The 24,853-nt window shown below is 32.3% G+C and overlaps 5 protein-coding genes across 5 annotated transcripts; 1 reads left to right on the forward strand and 4 right to left on the reverse strand.

Moving 5' to 3' along the window:
* Positions 1 to 1,239: 1,239 nt before the first annotated feature.
* On the reverse strand, positions 1,240 to 4,708 carry LOC125810826 (alpha-dioxygenase 1-like). Its single transcript, XM_049490315.1, has 10 exons — positions 4,398 to 4,708; positions 4,023 to 4,286; positions 3,736 to 3,885; positions 3,325 to 3,458; positions 2,980 to 3,193; positions 2,722 to 2,867; positions 2,413 to 2,637; positions 2,043 to 2,245; positions 1,667 to 1,910; positions 1,240 to 1,571 (listed from the first exon to the last, which is right to left on the reverse strand). Exons 1-10 carry the CDS (start codon positions 4,509 to 4,511, stop codon positions 1,346 to 1,348), a joined length of 1,920 nt encoding a protein of 639 aa, XP_049346272.1. The 5' UTR covers positions 4,512 to 4,708; the 3' UTR covers positions 1,240 to 1,345.
* Positions 4,709 to 7,352: 2,644 nt separating this feature from the next.
* Positions 7,353 to 10,875, reverse strand: LOC125810834 (WAT1-related protein At3g28050-like). Its single transcript, XM_049490325.1, has 7 exons — positions 10,595 to 10,875; positions 10,437 to 10,502; positions 9,431 to 9,544; positions 8,587 to 8,824; positions 8,229 to 8,387; positions 7,972 to 8,123; positions 7,353 to 7,862 (listed from the first exon to the last, which is right to left on the reverse strand). Exons 1-7 carry the CDS (start codon positions 10,795 to 10,797, stop codon positions 7,700 to 7,702), a joined length of 1,095 nt encoding a protein of 364 aa, XP_049346282.1. The 5' UTR covers positions 10,798 to 10,875; the 3' UTR covers positions 7,353 to 7,699.
* A 2,024-nt stretch (positions 10,876 to 12,899) lies between these two features.
* LOC125810835 (WAT1-related protein At5g40240-like) lies at positions 12,900 to 15,806 on the reverse strand. The gene is made up of 7 exons (XM_049490326.1): positions 15,584 to 15,806; positions 15,443 to 15,505; positions 15,252 to 15,368; positions 14,526 to 14,763; positions 13,986 to 14,144; positions 13,722 to 13,873; positions 12,900 to 13,289 (listed from the first exon to the last, which is right to left on the reverse strand). Exons 1-7 carry the CDS (start codon positions 15,766 to 15,768, stop codon positions 13,145 to 13,147), a joined length of 1,059 nt encoding a protein of 352 aa, XP_049346283.1. The 5' UTR covers positions 15,769 to 15,806; the 3' UTR covers positions 12,900 to 13,144.
* A 2,120-nt stretch (positions 15,807 to 17,926) lies between these two features.
* On the forward strand, positions 17,927 to 19,809 carry LOC125810832 (RING-H2 finger protein ATL46-like). Its single transcript, XM_049490323.1, has one exon. The coding sequence runs from the start codon at positions 18,358 to 18,360 to the stop codon at positions 19,534 to 19,536; it is 1,179 nt and encodes a 392-aa protein (XP_049346280.1). The 5' UTR covers positions 17,927 to 18,357; the 3' UTR covers positions 19,537 to 19,809.
* A 2,478-nt stretch (positions 19,810 to 22,287) lies between these two features.
* LOC125810846 (uncharacterized) lies at positions 22,288 to 23,232 on the reverse strand. Its single transcript, XM_049490337.1, has one exon. It carries the CDS (start codon positions 23,108 to 23,110, stop codon positions 22,646 to 22,648), a length of 465 nt encoding a protein of 154 aa, XP_049346294.1. The 5' UTR covers positions 23,111 to 23,232; the 3' UTR covers positions 22,288 to 22,645.
* Positions 23,233 to 24,853: the final 1,621 nt, after the last annotated feature.

Below are 24,853 nucleotides of genomic sequence, written 5' to 3' on the forward strand. Positions count from 1 at the left end.
TAATATGATGTTTTTTTTTGTTTAATTTGGAGTATATATGAAGAGAACATCCTCTTTATATAATACTAATATATAGTATATAATTAACAGAAGCATAAGGCATTATTAGACACCTACGTACAAAAAAATAAAAATAAAAAAATAGCACACGCTGGATGGCTTTGACAATTCAGACCAATATCATCTATGAACACCTATATATAAATAAATAAAATAGAAATCCTACTCATTTTCCCCATGAAGCTAATAATAAAGTATTTACCCCGAGATGTTGAGCTGGACGGGTAAATGGAGTTGTTTATAGTAAAATTTAGGCAAATGACATATTATAAGAAAGAAATTACTTCTTTTCCCTACTCTTTCATTAATTACCAAAAATCCCTTTTTTTAGTGTTTTTCGGATACATAATATAGCAGTGTCGATACTTAATATAGCAGCGCGGATACTTAAATTATTAAGTTGTTAGCAGCACGGATACTTAATTAACGGGCGGATGCATAATATAGCAGCGCGAATACTTTAATTAATAACGGGCGGATACTTAAATTATTAAGTTGTTAGCAGCACAGATACTTAATTAACGGGCGGATGCATAATATAGCAGCGCGGATACTTTAATTAATAACGAGCGGATACTTAAACTAATAAAGTATCCGGTTAAGTTGAATTGGGGGAAAATAAGGGATTTTTGTATTTTAGTAAAAGAGTAGGAAAATATTGAGAATAGGTAAAGAAGTGTTGTGTATTTAAGTAATTTTTCCTTGTTTATATTAGAAAGTGTTTTACCATAAATTTGTAGTGCCATGGCTGGAAAATGTTAAGTAGATTGTTAAATAATTATACTTCTGGCTTGTTCACGTAGGAATAATATGCGATGTAATTATAATATGGATGCCTACTGCTTTGGTTTAACATTTTGAAAGATCAAAATTTCAAGAAACAAATTAAAACATATATGTACCTTTTGATAGTTTCAAGTATAATAAATAATGCACTACCGCTAATTCTAAACTTCTAGATAAAGATAAATACCTACTTTTTGTTGAATTAATCTTCAAGCATTATGATGCATGGTCCATGTAAATATTTTCCATACAACAAGCTGGTCCATATATAGGATTGCTAGTGCAAATATATAAATCTCCTCAACGATTTAATAATAAGACATCCCAAGATATATATAATACGAGTTAATATCTCAAATGATCATTAAGAAGTGACTAGTTGTTTTCACAAACCAAGAAACAATAGATTATTTTGATGAAATAGAACAAGACACCTTAAATACAAACTTGTACGTATTACAGTATTAATAAATAGTAACACACATGATTTTGAGGTCTACTACTGAGGAACACGAAAATAGAGTGGAATAGGATTGTGAGGTTCTGGAGAAGAGTCCCAAACAGAAAATGCGCTGTTTGAATTCATACATTTATCAGTCATTTCTGGATAATGACGATCTAACACATCTTTCAAACTTTCAGTAGTATTCACCCACTCCAATCCTTTCTTTGTGTATGTCTCCTCGTTGTAATTGCTTGTGAAAAATCTATCTGCCTCTAATCTCCTGTAAATTCGAAATTAAATCAACTTATAAGTTACCTAATTGTGTAAAAAATATAATAGTAATGCATAAAATTTTCTTGCTTATTTACAACAAACCTTATTGCCATGAGAAGGAATATGTTAAATGCAGTTTCTGAAATGGCAAATCCTTTAATCTTTTTCTCCGCCATGAGTCCCACTAATAAATCCAACTCTTCTATATCATCATCATATACTTCACGAAGTGTTTTGATTGCTTCTTCATCATCCGTCAAATCTTCCCATTTCGAAATAGGAATTTGTAGCATTCCTCTTCGAAAGTCATTGTACCTAGCAACACTTCTTTCTCTATCTCTATAAACTGCATGCCATCAAAATATAATTAATTTATTGATTATTGGAAAAGATCTAATTATTCAACAAATAATTATTAACAATAAAGCCATATTTTATTTATGATATTCTGACTGTACGTAATAGAAAATAAACTTACTTTCAAGGGCTGCAAGGTCAATATGATGTGGCCTATCAGTTCCATCAACATCTTGGGCAATAAGATCTCTCATCCACACTGGATAATTCCAAAGCTCAAGAGCTCCACTAGCTTGGTGGCCCATTGAAACCATTTGCTTAGTAAAACCAATTCTTGATAAATTCTCTTTTCCTTTACTCCCAACTACTTCTTCCATCGGAATTCTACAATTAATTTGATTAATTATGTTAATTTTATGTATATATAATATTGAAATTATAGCGGTTAAAGTTATTTTAGTATTACAATAATTAAGGAAAGTTCGTTACGATGAGAATTTTTTTTTTTTTTTTTTGTTACTATACTAATATAGCGTATAATGAAGACTTACTCATTAGTTAAAGGGAGAGATTTGTTTGGTCCAGGCGTGGCATCTATATTTCTTAGCTGAAGTGTATCAGGTAAGAGTTGATGCATTCTATAAACACACACGAATTCTTCAGTTAAGGAATAAGGCACTCCATGATTCTCAGGTTTCTTCATTCCCACAACACCACTTAAAATGGAACCAACATGCCCAAATGTATCCTTGAATTTCTTTCCTAGTAATCCATACCTGTCATACAAATTAATTTTAATTTAATCACGGGCGGCGACGATAGTATAGTTGATATATAGAGTAAGAGAGATAAATACTAACCAATTGGCACGCATTCCAGCAAGCATAGTATCGGTTTTGAGAAGCTGAACAGTCCAATCTATGGTGTGAACTTTTGCAATGACAGCTGAAGTGACTAGCCTTGCATGACGATACAACTCTTCGTCTTTTAATTCTGGATATTCTTTCTGAAATATTGAAAATCAAAGTTTTTTTTAAAAAAGATTCAAGATCGTCCATATATGTTTCATTTTTCGAGTTATTAATAGTTAAACTCCAATATGATTAATTAGTAGGTACCTTCAAAGTGTCACAAACAGCATTGTGCTCTTGAACAAAGAGAGCTTGTAGTGTTAAAAGTCCAGCCCAAGTGTTACGAACATCACCAGAAATAATTTTTCCATTTTCATCTTGTTGGATGAGTCCATTTTCTGATAGTTTCAGTTTTCCGTCTTTAAATGTCCTCACTTTCTTCAAAACATCCTCATTACTTCCATAAATTACACTTCCGTCCCTTCATGTGAAAATTAAAATTTAAACAATTATTCTGCACTCTCTTTCTTTTCTAAAACAACACTTATTTTGGACTAGATAATAATTTAGTTAGTCTAAATTAATTTATGATAAATATTTTAGAGATCTTACCACCAGGGAGTACGGCTGTTCAAGTGACCTGTTTTGATTTCATAAAAATCTGTAGGAGTTTCCTTGGATTTGTTAAACCTAAAGGACTTGAGAGGGCATTCATTAGCAACTTCTTTTGGTGCCCTTAGCTCAACCTGGTGCACAAAATTTAATGTACCAACAAAATACGTCACAAATTACTTGAAGGAAAATTACTGTTTAATGTTTCTGGAAAATCTAGTCCACAAAATATGTGTACAGTAAATATATATAGTATGCATAATGTATATATACTTCGGTGGTGATGTTGGTAAACTAGCTAGATGACCCATGTACATTTACATAAGTTTCCCAATTATTTTCACTAATTGAATGAAAGAATAATTCTGAAATTGGGCCTAAAAAATACTAAATAAAAGTTGCCTAACTGACCTGCTGAGTGTCTTCCAAATGATCGATCCAATCATGAACCATAAATTGTATCCAAGAGGCAGCTATCATGTTAAATTGTTTTCCAGTGTCTATGAATTTTCTTCGTGCTAGCAGCTTCGTTGCTACTACCATTGGATCTGGCTTCTTTAACTGCATAAATATCATTTTATTTTATTTTAATTAAAAAAATATGAAAAAAAAAATTTTGGACTTGGGCAATGATCCCCTCATGAGCTAGTTTTTAATTTTCGGTTGAGTTATGCAAATATATATATATATATATATACCTTATTATCCTGATGAACAGGCATCATATTCCTGCCAAAGAAAGAAAATTGACTGCCAGCTCCTTCATTAAAAGGGTCATTGAATTTTCCATCAGCAGTTCTATAAGGGTAATCTGCCGGATTTGATCGAATGCCGGTAGGTGTTCTACCGACGTTGATCAAATTATATTGCTGGTGAAGAGTCCGCCGTGCTCCAAGATAAAGTAGCCCAAAGAACACCGGTAGCCGGTGCCAAAAGTTATGCTTATCAATAAAATGAACAATCTGCATGCATCTCACATTATTAGCTACTACGTACGTACACAATAAACTAAAAAAAAATAACTATGATCAACTAGGACATAAAATAAAATATTCGGTCCAACTCTTCTTTACCAGAAAAAATAATTTATCGATGAGGGTCATTTTCTCGAAGATCTCATGGAAATCTTTGTGGATGAATTTACGGAGAGGGGATAGTAAGAGATTCTTGAGCATAACAAAAGACATTGTTTATACGAGAAATTAATATCACTTGTAATATGATTTTGGAGTATATATGGAGGTAACGTCCCCTCTCTCTATATATATATAACAAACACATAAGTACTAATATTAGCAGAAGACATGCACTAAGATAATATATCCCAATTGGGAATAAATAATAGTAGCATGTTGGATGGCTTTGACAATTATTTTCCAATTTTAGCCGCCACCTAAATGATAAGATCTTGTAAAATTTTGGAAGAAAAAAAAATGTATATATGGTGTGCACGTATAGAAGACAATGTATGAGTCAAAAAGAAAGAGCTGAGATATCATTTTTTATATCATGTATGACGAATATACTAATTGAAATTCACACTGTCTTTAGCTCCAGATTTGCAATTTAATAAGTTTTTAGATGATTGGTTCAGTAGATGTGATTTAATAGACAGCTTTTGGTAAAATTATCTAATGACATACGTAGTATGAATGTGATTTCTCTAATTTTGATTTGAAATTTTAGATTTAAGCCTTTAAAATTTGAATCAATCAAGTTAGTGAGTTTGGTAGAATTAAGATAAAGTTTATAAGCATATGGTTCATCGCAACCCAATATTTTTAACAAGATTGATGAGTGAGAGGAGACAATAAATTTACAACGTTATTTATATAAAAGAAATTTCATTTTCATTAAGGAAATTATTTCTTTTATTTTTAAGAAGTTTACTTTTTTCTAGATTTTTTTTAAAAAAAAAATCAAAGTCAAATACAGGAAAATTGAAAGAACATTTTCTCAAAAATGTTCTCCTCCCTACCAAACACACCCCATAAGTGTCGGTCGGTTTGGTCAAACACGTTTCTTTCTAGGAGGAATAGCTTAAAAGACTTTGAATGTTCCATTTTACTTTAAGAGCCTAATAAAATAATTCAAATCTTAATTTATGTAATTAAAAAATATATTTTAAATTATACTATTCTTTAGGTAACACATCAAAATTTGAGTGGCGGCGAAAATGATATTTACTTGATTAAAAATTGTGCAAGAGGATAAAATATTGTTATCAATTTGCACTTGCTTCAACCTCGAGTTTCCGATAATGCTTTTATACAAATATAATTAAATTTGACACTTTTTAAAAATTAAAACTAAATTAGTTATGATTCAACTTTTTAAATACTAAATCAAATCACTAGTCAATTTTTTAAAATCATATTTAACTTGATTTATTGATTTTCTTTGTAAATCCATCTATTTATCGGGAATATCAATCAAAGGAGCAAGATATCATACTTAACTTGTACAACAATATCAAATCTCTCTAATTTTTTCTTTTAAAGAAAATAAAATGCTTTATGATAATGGAAAAATAGAGAGAAAATTGGTGTACTTTCTTTTATTACTATTAGCTTAATCTTTCCCCCAAATCCACTTAGTTTCCAATCTGCAGGTTACATTTTTTTGACTCGTTTTATGTAAAAGCTCGATGATGGATCAAGTAAACAAACGGATTGGGCCAATCAAACTGCAGGTTACTAAAAAGTGAATTTGATTTTAGGGTTACTTACCAATATGTACGGGTAACAAAAATTCTTTTCAACAAAATGGACATGTGTATGTAATGTATCGAAGGGCCAGACCCACCCTTCAATAATAAGGGGTGTCAAGCGATATTTTTTATCGAAAAATTACACCGTATACAAAGTCTAATTTTAGTTTAATAAATATATATAAATATTGACATCTTTTGACACAAGGTAAATTTTTAGTCTAGTGGTTAAGACATTGTGAAAATTAGGGGTGTACATGACCGGATTGACTCGGGTTTTTCAAATATCAAATCAAACCATTTGTGTCAGATTTTTAAATCTATAAACCAAACCTATAAAACTCGAGTTTTTTAACCTCGAGTTTTTTCGGATTTTTCCGGTAAAGTATTCATACAAACATATAATTTACTTGTACTTCAAATATTTCTTTAGTCCTACCAAAATACAACTATCTAAGGTGTTTCTTAAGAAAATAACACAAAATATGATATGAGTAATGATACTAAAATATCCAACAAAATAATTTTAATAATGAAATCACGTAAAACAAATATTGCAAATTAACAAGTCATAATGAAAATGATCATAATTTAAAAGTACTAAATCATGCAAAAATAAGTTTAATAAGTATTAGTTACGTGATTAAATATTAAAGAAAATTAAAATTAGATTATGTATTTGAATTGTTTAAATCAATGTAAAACCAAAGAACAAATATTCAACATTATTGTCATTTTTAGTGCTGAATTGATTTATTTTTTTGCATTAGTATTAATTTGATTTTGATTTAAGCTTTATTATAATTACCCACATATGTGGACTTTAATCTTTATTGAACCATTCAAACTTGAAATAATATATTAAAAGATAAAAACTATGAAAAAGTATAAGAAATATTTAAAAATTATATCAAAGTAAATATTTTTATGTATAAAATAAAATTTTAAAATTATATATATAATGTCGGGTTGGTTTTTTTTAGTTAAAATCAAACCAACCCAAATATAGTCGGGTTTTTTTTTCCAATACCAAACCAAGTCAAACCCAACACTAGTCGGATTTTTTCTCGATTTGCGGTTTGATTCGATTTTCGATACGATTTTGTACACTATATTTATATATAATGCATGATATTGTATAAATAGTGTATAATCATGTATACATAAATGTATAACTATGTATTAAAGATGTTTTTAAAAATAATAATTAAAAGATGTATTAGAAATGTAAAATTATTCACTGCGAAACGTCAATTTCTAAAGGACTCCTCATCGAGGTTTAATAATATTTTTTTAGTAGAAATTACATTAGAACCCATTGAGATACAATCCTGTTCAACTAATATTAACTAGCAAGGCCCCAAAATAGGCTTTAGTTCATTCCTGAGATACAAATGGAACATTCTGTTGTGACTTTCAGTACTTTGAAGCCAGTGATAAAATGTCAGTAGTAAACAAGTTTTTTTTACCAGAATAGCTGTACAGAACAATGGATGGATATATATATGCCAACAATTTGCTGCTCCTTCTTTTCCCATAGCAGCATATTGTTTCTTCCTATACAACCCGATACTCGATTTTTGTTCATAAAAGATGGTGTGATTCTTCGTGATTTGCAGCTACAACCTTTTGAGTGACATCCCTTTCTGCCTTCAAACTAATTGTTTACTTGTTTGAGATGTCTTCATTTTTGAAATTGTGTAACAAGGGGAACTTTTGATCTGGAGACGATTCGAGATCACTAGAATCATTAAATTCAGGCATCTCTTTTGCCTTTCCCCACATTACGGTATAGAATCCAATTGCAATTATCGTTGCTCCAAGGATGCTGATTGTCAAAGAAGAAAGTAGTTCATTAGATTATGATGACATACGTAGTAATTCGTTAAAGAAAATAAATGTGTTGTGTGCAGAATTGGGCACTTGAGTGTTTGTACCTTCCCAAATAAAGAGTATCTCCTAAGAGAATAACTCCCATGGCAACTGCAATCGCGATGGACAATGGTTTAAACATTGCTACATACACTGGTCCTTTTACGCGCAAAGCCCAGGTGTGAATTGTATTATTTAGGGATGAACCCAATATCCCCTGTGTGATGCAACACATATCATTTCATCGTACATGAACAGACGTAGCAAAATATATAGTATAAATTATATGAAAAAATCAAACTTATTTCTCGTTTTAACTTACAGAGCAGAGGATGGAGGCCAGTGCGATATCCGGTTTAATTATCCATTTGTTGGAGTCAGGTTCAGATAAAAATCCTACAATACCAGCTAGGATGCTAACAGTCAAGTTGTAGAAGAAAACTACTGTCACTTCTGCTGGATACACCTTCATAATCCATGTCTGTCATCAAAAAAAAAAAAAAAAAAAATCTCTATTCAGGGACTAAGTCTGTGTTGGAAAAAACTTGCCCGCACATTTAATCACGAGTCACAAAATAAAGCGAGAATATACATATGAAAGAAAATTGTATATAAGACACGTATTTTGCATTAATTTGCTTGTTGTAAACATTGAGTACAAGTAAAATAAAAATTCATACCTGAACTATATACCACATTGGGACTAAAAAATATTCAGTTGTGAGGAAAAGGCCACCAAGCATCCAATTCGATTGAGATGAGCCGAGAGGTTGACGTAGTAAATTGGGTGTAGACGTGGTAGGCACTAATATTTTTGGGCCTTTGTATAGAGTTACTACGAATGCTCCAGCTATGGACACCACCGTGCCCAACACTTTGGCTCGAGTGGTTGATCTTTTCAACTGTATCTTCTCCATCCTGTTTAACAGTTCCACTCATCAAATTTCTTCTTCTAAAACATAAAAAACAGAGAGCCATTTTTGAACTTGACACCACAGGTCTAATTATGAAAAGCGGCCAACATCTAAATACAATCCACACGTGTGTTTATTTTTGTAAATCAGCGTAAAATGAATTAGTTATACCGTAGGCCTATTCTGAGGTCATTCTTTAAACTTAGTCCCCGTTAGTCGAATTGAGTGAACTTTGCCCTTTAAAGTAGAGTTGGATGTATTTTTCTTTTACAGACAAGTTTAATCCAGGGAGCTAACATCGATATAATTATAATAGTGGCCTCGAAGGGTCATTTATGCAAATGGTGCAATATTTTTTCCAACCTTTGGCCTACAACTTTTTGTTTTTAAACAATGGATCAAATGGCCTACATACTACAACTTAGATATCAGTAATCTTAGTCGAGTTTATCCTTTGTTTCGGTTGGGAAAAAATGATGGATGCTGACAAAAGATGTCAACAACTTGACACAAATTGGAGATTAAAAAAAACAATCTAGTTTGATTATAGTGGGGACAACAAAATTAAGAAAATGACCTGAAATTAGGACATGAGATTATTAAAGAGAACCTGAAAATGACAGCCAAGACGAAAGTAAAAGCAGGGACGAGATTGCTGATGGCGGAGGCAAGCGTAGGAGAGGCATAGATAATGCCTGTATACCCCATTATCTGTGATGTACACCTGCACTTCCAATTATGCACTATAATATACATTATGAAAAAGCAAGAAAACATGATTATATTTTGTTCTTAGACTATTTTGTTGAAATTTACTAGAATGAAACACCAATGAATGATCATCAAAGCGTATAGTCTAAAATGTTACTGGTGTGAGTTTGGACTTCCACTTTACCCCCAATAATTTGCACCGTATGGCCTTTTTTTTAAGGTTAATCTTTATATTCTGTCACTCTTGTTGCAGTAGCTAAATTTCGCCTTTAAAATCAAGTGGATGCATTTTCCTTTTCATGGACAAATTTATGTAGTGCCCTCAAAAGAAGTCATTCGCGCAAATGCCCAGTCCCATCTATGTTAGTATAAATGAAAAAAAAAAAAAGTTGAAAAAATAAAATGTAAAGAATAGGGAAAGGGACAAAACGTTACAAGAATTCTTATTGACCTTGTGCCTAGTAAATTTTCACATCTGAAACAGAATTACTATTGAAGTATCAATCAACTTGTACTTTAATCTCACATTATTGAGGTTTGACTTTTTTATCTGTCTTTATTGGTTCAGCACTAACTTTAACAATTGAATTCTGACAAATTAGACACTCCAAAAGTCAACTCAAAGGAACAAGGATGGCTAAGAGACCCATGGTCCGGTCAAATGGATCTGACTTTGATACTATGTTAAACTAGTTCAAAGGAAAGAAAATTGTTCAAATCTTACAAAGAGATCGTATTCTCAGGTGGATCATTTTCATCAACAAATTCAATTGATTTGCTCATTTTTAAGACTAACAACATCCAATAATCCTAATTTTCTCGAAAATAACCAAACTTTTTTTTGGGGTTTTACATATTGACAGATTGAGAGTGAAAAAAAACAAGAAAAAGAGTCAAATTGGTACCCGATAACTCCAAGAAGAAAGATTTTGGCGAGAATTGAGCAATTGAGAGGTGGAAGTATTCTTGATCTGCAGTTAGATGATTCCAATTTTTCAAACCCCCATCAGATTCTTGATCAAATTTTACAAACATGCAATAGAAAAAAAAACAGAGCATGTACCTGGCAGAGAAGAAAGGAGAAGGAAGAAGTAGAAGAGCAGCAAGACCATAACTATAAACAACAAAGACATGATTACTCATGCCTTTGTTAGTAGCAGCTTTGTAAAGTGTATTTAATCCAACATTTATACATTCCATAGTCACCATAGCTGTAAATGGTAGCACTTCTTTATAAAAAGTTGTCTCTCCGTTATTGCTTCCCATTTTTGCTTCAAAAACTTCCAACTTTTGTGTTTCCCAAATATCAATTTCTACGCGTGGCGGACATGAGCTCTACCTGAAAAATCTGATATTTAATCATACCAGTGTGTGTTTAATAAAACTATATATTATGGACCAGAATTAAAGCAACTGTTTTTTTAGCTAAGCGTATATTGGAATTAAAGCAACTGTTTTTTAAGCTAAGTTTATATGGAAATTAAAGTTGAAATCTTTACACTTTTTTTTATTCCTAAGGTCCCATATTGGAGATGACATTTTCTGTTTTTTATTATCTTAGAGTAGAGGTTGTGCAAATTTGGTTAATTCCTAACCATCTATTCAAAAAAGTATGTTATTTCATTTTCTAATCAGACAGCACTTTCAACTTGCAAAAGTTCTTTTCGAATCAAACCTTCTTCTTTGTACAATTTGTAATTAGACCAAGACTAAACATTTAAACCTTTTGTTTATGACTAAATGTGGTAAACTATTTATTATTGGTCTGAGGAAGTCATGATTTATATATGTTAGTTGATGATATGGGGAAATGCGGAATAAGAATTGATTCATTATATGCATGTTGTTAATTTTATCTACCTATTATCGGAGATTAGAGTCCAAAATTCTTATTGATACCTAGTTACATGGAAAGTCTTGAGATATTATATCCTCGATTCTCCTTCTTTTTCTTCCATGTCAATATTATTTTAATGATGTGTAAGTCTTGACAAGACCACAACCTACAAATTATGATGAATTTATCTTACTTATTTATGTAAAAATCTACTGGTATTTGGTTGAAATTTAATAATTGATGACATATCATTTTGCCGAAAGGGAATTAGTTAGTGCATATAATTGTGATGTAATTAAAGATGAAAAAAAAATTTAGATGAATGGGCACGCTAAGTAGTTGTTGTCCTCATGAGAGATGAGAGTTGCTTGTGGGAGTGATAAAAGGATGCGTGACTATTATATTGTGCTTTTGTGTGATAAAGGGGCAATCTACATAATTGGTTTCCTTTCAAATAAACGACAAAAGAGCAAGTGAAGTTTGGAGTAATATTGGGCTCGATTAAATGTAGATTTGTGTCGATAAATTTTATATGAGACTAAAACACTTTTTAATAATATTAATTTCATATGCAGTCAAACTTAAACACGAAACATTTAATTAAACAGAAATAAGTACTTATTACTCAACTCTACCCTACCTTATCGGATATAATTGGCACCCATTCAACTAAAAAAGACAAGTGAAGTGTGGAGTGGAACGTGAATGGTGACACTAATTGATTGTTGACATTTTGACAATTTATGCACTTCCCTTCAATTATTGATACTTTCAGCACTACAATAATGCTTTAAAAAAAACAAACAGTGGGAGTGCCTGACAAATTGTGAAATTGACCTGCTTCTTTTATCAAAGAAAAAAGTTGTAAGGAATTAAAAGAGCTAGATTAAAATCTGAAACAATACTAATTAAGTGGCACCGATATTCATAGACATCTTTAATCTTAGGTTCAAGTTAAGATTATGCTATGAAATTTATTTAACTATAAGGTTAATTCGTTGGAAGAGTTCTCATTCAACGTGACCTAACACGAATAATTAACCTCGCTCCTTGATCAACGGGGACATGTCTAGGCTCAATTTTTTTAAATACAAATATGTAAATTTGTTTATGTGTGGTATGAAATTCAAACCTAAGTTCTACCTGCTTTAACATGAAGTATGTGTCATGTACGTCTCCTATATAGTATCTAAATTGGCAGAGATTAAATGTGTGTTTTCGATCTACAACAATATTCTCAACCTCATTATCAATTATGATTGTTAGGTAGAATATATTGAAAATATAATTAAATAATAAAATTCTACTCTCTCTCTAACCGTTTAAGCTTTTAAATGCGATTGTCACATACTTTAACATGATATCAATCATCTACTTCAACAAAATACACCATAGTCCATAAAGAATATCTCCAATTCTCCACCCCTATAAAAGGATTACTTCTTGCACTCGTAATCATAAGTGAAAGCTGAATGTACATTTCACTTTACATCCTCCTCCATTGACCACTTTTCTCTTCTCTTTTGAAAATAAAAAACTATTTTCATGAATAACCCATCTTTTTCTTTATTTCTAACCTAACATAAGTATCTCAAGCAAATTATCCTGACAACTAAATGGGAACAGAGGGACTGAGGGAGTATAACTAACCAACTTCTCAAGGGCGTTAAGCAAAACGCATGAAATGCGAGGTTACTAACAGAAGAAGCATAACCCACTTTTCATGCTATAGTTTACTAGTAACATTACTTAATCTTATGCTTTTCTTACTATAATTTACTTGTGCAATAGAGGGCATGTTTGATTTGTTGAGTCAATTACACAAACAATGTCGTCAACCTCAAGCACGGACTTGATCTCCTTAGCCTTCCCCCATAGAACAGAATAAAATCCAACAGATATAATAACTGCTCCAATAACACTGCACACAACATTCAAACAAATAATTCACTTCATGAATGTTGTTCTTTTTCCGATAAGTGAGAAAATGCTAAAACTGAGAATATATAGAAATGAACAAATGAAAATGCTGGCTATGGGATCTTCAAATTAAAATCAGAAGGAATATGTTATGACATGTTTTTTTTTTTTTTTTTTGAATATGTTATGACATGTTTAAAATCACACGATTCAATAATCTTTTTTTTTCTTGTCAAACATAAAATCCAGTCAAATAAATTCACATAAATTCAAATGAAGGGTGTAATACAGGGGAAAAGAGCAGACTAGGGGTTAAAGGTTAATTCTTAGGAACAAGCACTTAATATATGCATTAATCTACTTTTGAACAACAAAGCTAGTCGATTAAAGATGTATAAGCACAGGCAAAAGGATGGCGTAGTCTATATATTACCTTCCTAAATGGAGTGGATCTGCAAGGAATAGGATCCCCAGGATTGCTGATATGACCATTCCCAAGGGCTTGAACATGGCAACATAAAGAGGACCTTTCTTATCCAAGCACCATGTCAAAACGTTGTAACGAAAGACATTTCCAGAAACCGCCTAGAGTTTAAGATATATAACCGATAAGTCACATACATAATATATCTATATATATAAAAAAGAACAAGGAGAAGAAGAGAACAGAAAATGAAAAATGCATTAAATTTCTTACTGAGAAAACAATGGCTATCATCCCAATCCCAGGCTTCACCATCCATGTCTTTGGATTACTTTCTAATGCCAGAGTTAAAATTGCACATTGAATACTCCCAAAGAAGCAAGTGAAAAATACTATTGTCATGTGTTCGGGGTATTTCTTCACGGTATCTGTCTGAGTATATACGAACAGAATTGAGCATGTGACTGATGTGTTAATTGTGAGATATAAACTTATTTATACCTATGAAACAATATAGCAGCCACAGTTTAGTGTCTAAAATAATTGAGACGGTGCGCAAGTAAAGAAGTGAAATTTTATCAAGTATAAAATGAATCGAGCCCACCAAAAGGTTGCTCGAGAGAAAATGTTTTGTTATGAACTGAAAACAGATTGAACCATCTTCTACTATGACATGTTTTAAACGAAGCATCATTAACTAAAATAAGTCCTACATGCATGAAATGCACTGCTAACTCTGGGAGATTGTTAAGCTGATTTTTAACTTCAAATAATTCATTTTCTCAATCTTGAATCGCTTTCTAATATGTTTACCTGAAGAATGTTCCATCCAGAAGACATGATGCAGGTGGTGGTAATCAGCAGACCTCCCAGTATCCAGTTTGATTCTTGTGAAAGTACTAACGCGTGATGAGATGAATCAGAAGGTAAATTTGATCCTAGTACTCTCGGTCCTTTGTATAGTGTCATGATGGATGCCCCTATAATTGCCACTATGGTGCCCACAGATTTCGCTTGACTGCTGACCTTTCTTATATCTAACTTCTCCATCCTGAAAATTGCAAAAGATATGAAGGAACGAACGACTGAAACTAATGATCTAACATAGTTCCACTTCTACTTGTAGAAGAAAATAGTGCTAGTGTCAATACCACAAAAAAGAGAACACGGATCAGTAAATTCTTTAATTGTCCTCCGTCCCACAATTGTGAACAAATATATTAAGTTTCAACAAAATATTCAAGCAATGGCAGACCTACATGTACACTATTGTATGGTCAAGCACCCATTGTTCTTTACACAATCACTACATTTTTAATAGGAAGCTAGCATTAACACCAGAATAGATTCACCGAGCACCTTTCTGTGATTAGTAGAACTGTAGATTAAGAGCAAATGGGCATCAAATTCTGGGTCCGCCACTTTATTTCTATAGCATTAACAATCATTAATTAGTAAACCAAATGATAATGGTAAACTATGTTGCTACAAACAGTGTGTATAAATCGAACAAGAAATTAGGAGTTGGCTAAGCCTTACCTGAAAATGATGGCAAGCAAAAATGTAAAGCCTGGCATCAAATTCCCTAAAGCAGCTGCCAGTGTAGGAGTGCTGTACTTAATACCTGTAAAGGCCACGGCTTGCACCAAACAAATTCTGCAATACAGTTTACAAGTTAAAGTTTCCCCAAATTTGATAACAATAAAAGAGAGAAGAAATTAGTAGAATACCCCAACAGGCCAAGAAGGAAGAATCTCCACAATATAGGCAAAGTAATAGGAACCATATTGCTTCTGAAAAAAAAGACTAAAGACTTTAAATTTGACTAATCTCAAGAAATAGGTAAAGGGAATTGATGGTTTTTGACAAACCTGAGCCTATGGAAGATTAAGCAAGGAAGAAGAAAAAGGGTACCAAGGGCATTATAGTAAACAACATAAACAAGATTGTTCAATCCATCATTCATGGCTGCTTTACCAAGTGTAATCATCAACATTTCACAACATTCCACCATCACCATTGCCAAAAAGGGTAAGAAATCAGTTGACCAAACCATTTTTCTTCTTTACACTCCCAGACCTAGACCTAGTCAAGAATCCTTTTTGTTCAGATGAAAGACAACAACTTTTTCATTGCCGAATGACTCATGACCCAGGATTCCGTACTAAATTTCACAATGTTGTTTTTTTGGTTTCATTAATCAAGTTGGACCCTTGTTGTTTGTCAATAGTATTATCGTGCTTTGCCAAAAAGCAGAGTAGGGTAGAGTTGTCAACTTGAATATTGGTTGGTCCTATTTATTTTGAATTTGAAATTTAAAAATAATTTGGTATGTATTGGAAAAAATGGAAACTTTATACTAATGAAAGTTCAAGTTAGTTCATGACAACTTGAAAATGTCCAACATATATTTAAAAGATAAATTTCGAAATCTACTCTCAAAACTTGTAATCGATACTCATGAATCAAATTTCTCTGTCAATTTTTTTTTTTTTGAAACAGGATTTTGTATGCAATAGATTATGTCAAACACGAAATCCTGCTCCCCACCTACTTCTGACTTCTATATAGAAAAATAGAGCCCACAAGTAATAGCTACTCAGAGACCCAAAGGCCCAACTTGTGAACTCTTATTTCCCAACTCAAAATGCCTAAACTCAGTAACCCTGGAAGAGAAAGGATTACAGATTCCACTTTTCAGGAAATTTTTGACACAAGGATAAAATTCTGTGTATAATTTATCTTCTTCAGATTTTGCTTATAGAATGTTATTAAATAATAAATAAAATGAGACAAATGTCTATTATATCAGCAACTTATTGTGTGAAAGTCATAATCATGAAGAAAAATAAAAACAATTTCGGCCATTTGTTTGAATAATTCAACAAGAAGATAAGCACATCGTGTGGTGCAATTTAGGGATTTATAATGTATTTTTTCTTATCTAATCCCTTTTTCAGCGACTAACACTTGTTTTAAATAAAAATTCTTCATTTGATTATAATTGCCTTCTTAATAAAGACAAAATAATCTGGTGTAAGTAAGAGGTTTGGTTTAAACCATATACTACTGTAAAAAAGAAACTTTTAGTGGCAATAATTTTTTCATATTTAATGTCATTACTGCTACGTATAATATATCAATAAATTTTTTGTTGCTAAATAATTATCGCGATATTCTTTATTTATTGTGGTGTATCCTTAATAGTGATATGTAATATGTAGATATATTTTTATCTTTTCGTTTTGGCTTAATAAGTCATAATATATGCTATAAATTAACACTCGACTCTTTTGAGAACTGTCACAAATAAATTTAAAATTCTTCAAAAAGGAATATCTTTATATCTAACAATTATTTATGCATTTAGATTTTTTTTTCTCAGATCCTATGCAGTATAAACGGAATCTAAACCTCGAAAACTTGCAAAAAGTACGTTACATTTGCTTAGACTTCAAGAAAGTTACCCATTTTATTTATTTGTTTGAACGGTAGACATTAATATAAAGTTTTGGGTTCCACTTCGTGAGTATGGAGTTATCTTTGTCGAAAAGCGTTTTATTTCTAATTTATGACTTTTTTGGCATGAATTTAAATTTAATCAGGTTTCAACATAGATATCGAACACGTGAGTGGGGAAAAAATATAAAAAAAATTGTGTGCTCAAAATAAGGCCTATCAAAATTTGAAAGTGGTCCAGTTGGCAATTGATAAAGAATATATTGTTTATTACCCAAAAATATTTTTAAAAAATGAGTAAGAATATCATCAACATGCCTATATCAAAGGAATTAATAGTAGTAATTTGAATAATAGATTTGAAACCTGAAGAGCAATCCATTAGATTGATACATCCAAATCATACTATTTCCATTTCAGTTTTTCATCATTAATGTTCTCCAATTAAATTTTATTTATTTCCTATTAAATTTTATTTGATTTTCCTTTTTTAGCTTTTTCTCTTTTATCTTTTTTCTCCTTTTAACTTTTTTTTTCCTTTATCTTTTAATTTTTTTTATAGGGAACTAAAAGGTGCAACAGTAGTGAGTATTTCTTTTTATCATTTTTTACTGTTTATTTTGGAGAATAGTGAAACTTGTCAGTTGACAGCTTTTGGCTTCCAAATAAGTCAATGTCCTTTCCCAGTTCAAAATCACCCCTCTAACTTCTCTGTTTTATATTTTACACTCTTTTTTTTTTTTTTTTGGCTCTGTTACTAAAAACTAGAAATTGTTTAAACATAGAGAGAGAAAAATAGGCTCAAAAATATTCAAACTTCTCTTTTTTTCTATTTACGTTGTATAAGGGATTTCAAGATCCTATAAATGTCTTAGGGTTTTGCTGCAGCCAGAAGTGATTCTTTATATAAAGGGATTGCTATAAGTATTGTTTTTCTGTGTAATGGTGACTAAGTGGGAATCAAGACAGGTAAAGATTCTGTCTTTAGCATTTTCTGTTTGGTTTCATCACTATCTCTTGTTATTTGCTCTGTCAGTAAATTGTGTTTTCTTTTGAAAAAAACAAAAGACTCCAACTTTTCTTGAATCTGAAGGTATAGTGATTCTGGATGTTTGAATTTTTTTTTAGCTTCTGAGATGGTGAAAGGGAGATAAAAAAGTTGGGGGTTTTTTAATGTGTTTTTGAGATGATTTGTTCATTTGGTGAAGTTGAGTCACAAAGATGGGTTTCTAGGAATACCCATTTGAAAAGTTCTTGGATTCAACATAGAAAAGATGGTGTCTTTACATATCCTCCTCCTCTGTTTCCCCCATCTCCTCCTTCATTTGGTGGAAGTTCTAGTTTTCATAAGGAACCAAACTCATCTTCTTCATCCCCATCTGGAAACAAGATTAGTCCAGCTGTTCTTTTCATTATAGTTATATTAGCTGTCCTGTTTTTCATATCTGGTCTGCTCCATTTGCTAGTTAGGTTTCTTATCAAACACCCTTCTTCTTCAGCATCATCTCAGTCTAATGGATATCCTGAAGTTTCTAGTTCAGATGCTTTGCAAAGACAGTTACAACAGTTATTCCATTTACATGATTCTGGTTTGGATCAAGCATTTATTGATGCATTGCCTGTCTTTTTGTACAAAGAGGTTGTTGGTCCTAAAGAGCCCTTTGATTGTGCTGTTTGCTTGTGTGAATTCTCTGATAAGGACAAATTGAGATTGCTCCCTACTTGTAGCCATGCTTTCCATATCAACTGCATTGATACTTGGCTCCTCTCGAACTCAACGTGCCCTCTTTGTCGAGCAACTCTTTTCAATCCCGGGTTTCCCATTGAAAATCCAATTTTCGATTACGTTGAGCCAAGAGATGATGATGGTTATCATGGTAATGGGGATCATGAGTACCCCACTTCTCAAAAGACTATGGAACTAGAGGAAGTTGCGGTTGCTAAAGCAACATTTCCCGTGAGACTTGGTAAGTTTCGAAGATTGAATGATGGGGGAGAGGGAGAGGAAGTAGAAGGAGTAGGAGAGAGCAGTAGTAGTAATTTGGACGCAAGAAGGTGCTTTTCAATGGGTTCATATCAGTATGTGGTTGGTGATGCTAATCTTAAGGTAGCCTTGGACAATGAGCAAAAGACGAATAATATGAATCAAGCCAATTTGGCAGAGCACAGTCCTAATCCGTCAATTGATGAAGAGAATGAGGGGAAAAAGATAGGTATCGGCACAAAAACAGATAGTTATTCTGTTTCCAAAATATGGCTTTGGTCGAAAAGAGGCAAATTTGCAAGTTCTTCAGATTGCCAAATGGAAGATCAGCCTCCTTCTGGTATGGACTTACCATGGCTTAGAAGAACAGAAGGCATGTAGTGAATTCTGATCTCTTATTCTCTTTGTTTTATCCTTTTTTGTTAAATGATAACACAGAGGTGAGTTTGCCTTTTGGCTAGTATTCTTTTAGATGCTAATTCAACAAAGCATGCCATACTTGATAAATGATAATCAGCTTGATTCAAAAGTTTGTTCCACAACTACTATTTACTATTATTCTTATGTTTCTTAAGTTCTGTAAATGTATAGTCATCTCTTCATTCAATTGGTTCATGAATTCTTTAATGATTAACATATGAAGCCTAATGATCAGAGTGTAGGGGTAACATTTTTTTTCATTTGTCATGAGCTGTGTTAGTAACCACCTGTAACATGCCCAAAATTTGCAACTTAGTCCTTAAGCAGTTTCAAACTGAGTTGTTATGTGTTACTTGAGATGAGGGTCTTTCGGAAACAACCTCCCTATATCCACGAGGTAGGATAAGGTCTGCATTCACTCTACCCTCCCTAAACCCCACCTGTGGAAATACACTAGGTATGTTGATTCTTGAAAAAGGTGGATACTGTATTTTCCTTAGTCACAAGTGTGGATTCATTTTTTTGATAACGGAGAAATTTCCAATTGCTAGTAGGCTCAACATTGACACTGGATAGATAATGGACCTGTCTACCCTCATCCACTTAAATTCCAGGTTTTCGTGTGTGGCAGTACTCAAACTTGTGACATGTGCTCAACTCAAATATCTCTCACGGGTTGTTCTTTTACCCTTGAACCAAACCAATTCCCTTTGGTTCTCAAAGCATCCTATTAATTTGGCTTACGTGGTCTTATTGACCTATCTTTTGCCTTAAACCACACACATAAGCAAACTTCACTCTTTCTTTTGTTCTTTTATCTTTTCTGTTGTGATGGAGGAGGGGTGTTTGTGTGGAAGGGCGATGTTTGAACACATGTTTTTGGTGTAGTGGTGGGATCCATGAAAGCAGTGGCTTTGTTGGAGACCATATTAAGTGGCATCAGTTATGTGTCATTTGTCTTCAAATATGACCCTGTTTGTAATTAAAGCCTTGTTGATTCTCCAAGAAAGAGTGCTGGCAAAATCATTAAGTTACAAGTAGAGATTAGATATCATAACCCCCTACTAATTATTAGTTAATTGACAATAATAATAATGTAGCCTCACATGTTGCACTGAGGCTTAAACTTTAATAATTAGCTGAGAATGTACTTCTCTTTTAATACAGTAACACTGTTAAATTTCCTTAGTTTTTCAAGTTTGACTTCCTTTGCCTAGCTACATTACAACTTTCCTAGTTCTAGCAATGATCCATCCTTTCAACTTTAACAAGATGTGTGGGGTTCGAGCTTTAGAAAGGAAAAACTCTTAGATGGACCAACGCTGCGTGAATCTAAATTAGTTAGGCCTACATGATTGTACTGAAAAAGTTTTTCTAAGATGAGAGAGAAAAGTTCCCTTTTGTACCTCAAATTTTCCCTCTATATTTTCCTTCTTTGTACTTTTCCTTTTTCTTCTTTCCGTCCCTAGATGTAGGGTAAAAGGTTGCACAAATTATTTTTTGCAACAGCTTCTAAATTGTTCCACATTCTATAGTGGGATCATTCAGGCAAATAGTTGGATTGTCCTACAAAGTTTTCCTTTTCTCTCTCCTTCTTCTTTATATCCGAGGCTCCGGCTCTACTATACTTGGCAATTTGAACTTGTAACATGCTCCTAAGTCCTAACCAACAACATATCGCGTGTTGTATATGTACCGTTGGACCAAAGTCATTTGACCTATTGCAGTGTAGCAAATAATTTGGAGTAAATGACATCTTTCACTGGAGGGAGAAAATAGTGTGGAATCACGAGTGCAGATTATAGTCCTTCTCAAAGACTATAACTTGAAAATCTGTACCACATGACAACCCACACATTGGTAAAGTGGACCAGAAGAGTTTTAGATTTATTCAACTACAGGGTGGGGTCGGGTGTTAGCTTATTTGGACTTGCACATTGTATTTTTCTTTGGTTTAGGCAATGAATTGTCAATATTCTGTAGTGACTGGAAAATGACTTAGTTATGTGGTCCACACATATTAGTACTAATAATAGCTGAAACTTCACCTTTCAATCATGCTCAAATTGGTCCATTATTGGTTATTCATCATACTTTTTTTTGTCTCTTCTTCTGCTTCATTTCATCATTATGAATTTCAATTGTTTAACTTATTATTATTAGATTAAGTAACTTTGTCTTCTCAGATAACCCCAAGGAAGCTGCAACTACCACCCACCATATATGATCAAATAATAATAATGCTAGTTATTATGGTGAATCAATTGGGCCAACAAATATAGCGAACCTGAAATTTAACGAATTACTATATAGTATATTTGATGCCTACCATAGGTGATAAAAATGATTATAAAGTTGGTAGCAATTAGCAAATCTTGGTGGGGGGTTGAGCACTCTGTGTAACATAGAAGGACCCAACTAAATTAGTGATAGTCAAAAGGCTACTGGATTCCAACCCTTTTTCACGATGATTACACCAAGGAGATGATTCATTCAGAACTCAATTAAATTCTTTTTTACAGTTAATATCTTTTTATAGTCCAGATTAAGTTAACATTCTCTTCTTAATCAATGCCATAAATATTAGTACTTTCTTTCAATAGTAAATAACCTTCTATATAGAAGGTTATTGTTAATTACTTACTCTGAATCACTTTAATTTTATGAATCATCCCATTTACAAGTTCAATGATAATCTGATGGAACAAATCATCAAAATAAACTAGAAAAATCCTGTGATCTATCAAACTGTACACAAACAAACAAAAGTTGGTAGTGACATTTTTAAAGAATTGAATTGAATAATACTCCCTTACAGCAATTAACTAATCAAACATATAAAACAAATACTCAACTAGAAAAAATAAAAATAAAGAGTACTCAAATCTTTTTTTATTTCCCAACTAAATTTTATGTCAGAGAGAATCAAAACCACCTGTATCATCACCGTCACAAGCGTTGCAAATAACAGAGCCCAATCAATTTCTCCGCCGCAATTCTCGGCCCATCGCCGTCGCTTGTCCGATTCCACATCATGGCATTCTTTTTTCGTAATTCGCCGCTGAGGAATTCACAATTTGGATGGTGGGTCTTTGCCCAAATCCATTGAAGACTTAGCAGAAACCTGAATTGAAGCGAATCTCGACGAGAAATCACGGAATAAACGATCATCTTCCGACTGATCGTTTACCCCTGGTCCATCGTCGAAATTCAAGGAGTAACTCAACGGGTCGTAATTGAATTTATTTGTTTTGGAACGATTTTTATTGAATCGTCGAATGAATGTCTTCCATTTTGGACCTGCCACAAGTTCCGACCACTCCCTGACTTTCATAACGGCGATCAAACCCTTATCCCACCAATGGGGTTCTTCCTTTTGATCGCTGGTAGACACCCGTTCCCATACGCTTCTGCCACATGTGAAAGATGGAAACCAGAAACAACAACAACCCCTTTTCGTGAATTCAAGCTCCTGCAATTCTTCATTCACGTCTGAGTCTTTTGGGGATAATTCCGGGTTTGTTTGACCCGCCATGTTTCAAGAAATTAACAACAACAAGAAGAAGAAAATATCACACAAACCGCAACCCCTTTAAATTAGGGATTTTGTTGTTTGCACATAAATGTGGAATTTTATAGAAACCCTAAAGCATTGGACTCTGGATTTCTCTCTGTGCAATAGTTGCGAATGTTTATAACGGAAATATAGCAAGAGATAAAGGGAAAACCGGTGACAAATTATTAGTGGGGGTGCAAACAACTGTTATAGGAACACAGCTGGAGCCAACTAATTTTCGGCTTAGTTATGATTGTACTCGTGGCAATTTTTTATTGGAAGAATATCTATTCAACTGGGGGCCTGCGGCGCCTCTCCTAGTTAATCTCATTTTGTCTTAGTAATTAACGGATTGTTTTTGTTGAAAGTCACCTATTATTCCCGGTAATTCTTACAAGGGTATTAAAGTCTTCAACGGTCGAAAATCGAAGCAACGGATTTTATTTTTTTGTCAATCTTCTTTTTTCTGATTGGTATATTGGTATTCACTTTCACATTTACTTCATGTATTAAGTCACCATATTTGAGTTTCACATACTTTGTTTTCGTTTTGGTTAACCTCAATCAGATATCATGATATTCAAACGTTCGTTATATTATTATCTTTATTACATGTCTCATCGATTAATACTATAGCATTCGTGAATAATATACACTACAATATCTCTCCTACTATATGCCGTACTATCAATTTTTTCAATTCCTCTATTACTAAAACAAATAAAAACAAGCCAAGGATCAATTTATAGTGCAACACCATCATGATCCAAAAGTTAATTATTTGGTGATATGAGTAATTTTTTATTTGTTGACAATAATAGAAGTTATTAATAATGAAACTTCGTTACTATATTATATAGAATCTTGTCCCATATTAGATGGACAATTTTTATATTGCATGATAATTAAGAAATCATTAATAGATTGAGCAACTTTATTATTTTTTTCCTTTGTTTATATTAATTATCCTATTGAAAAAATAAATTCTTTTGTCTTCAAAATTTGTTTAAACTTCCTAAGGTCATATGGTTGCAGGGGTAAAATGGGAAAAAAATAATTTTATTCTGATAAAGTAAGTGATTAAGTAATATAAGACAAATAATTTTAATAAAAAGCCCATCAAATATGAAATGGAGGGAATAGCTCAGAAGTGAAGGATTCACTTTTTTTTTCAAGCTATCAGTAATTTATTTTATCATCTTTGACTTCATAAAATTTTGAAAATGTTTCATGATTGGTTAAACTAAAAGAGAAGAAATTTAGTTCAAGGTCCAAGATATGTTGAGGATATAGAGTTTTAATTGTGATTATGGTTTTAATAAGAGAATGATATTTTCAAAGATTTCATTTATTTATTTTTTGCAATCTCTGATCATAAAAGGGGTCATATTAATAAAGAACATGTGTATGATGAGACACAAAATTGATCTGCCATGCGTTTAATAAATGTGAAATTAAGTGCTTATATATATGTTTTGTACTTTAATTTGTTGGTCTCAAACTATTTATCATGTTATATTTTTCGAGAGTTAAATAATAAAAAATTTAAAATATATTTTCTTTCGATATGGATAGGAGAAAAAATGATAGCTTTTTAATAATTTTTTTAAATAGTTTCATTTTAATTTTAAAATATTAAAGTAATTAAATTTAATTTAATTCTGAAAATCAATTAATATTAATTTTCGAAAAATAAAATGTGATCCAAAATACTTTTGTATG

This window comes from Solanum verrucosum, unplaced genomic scaffold, assembly GCF_900185275.1.
Source record: "Solanum verrucosum unplaced genomic scaffold, falcon-dt-bn FXZP01000032.1, whole genome shotgun sequence".
Lineage (NCBI taxonomy): Eukaryota > Viridiplantae > Streptophyta > Magnoliopsida > Solanales > Solanaceae > Solanum > Solanum verrucosum.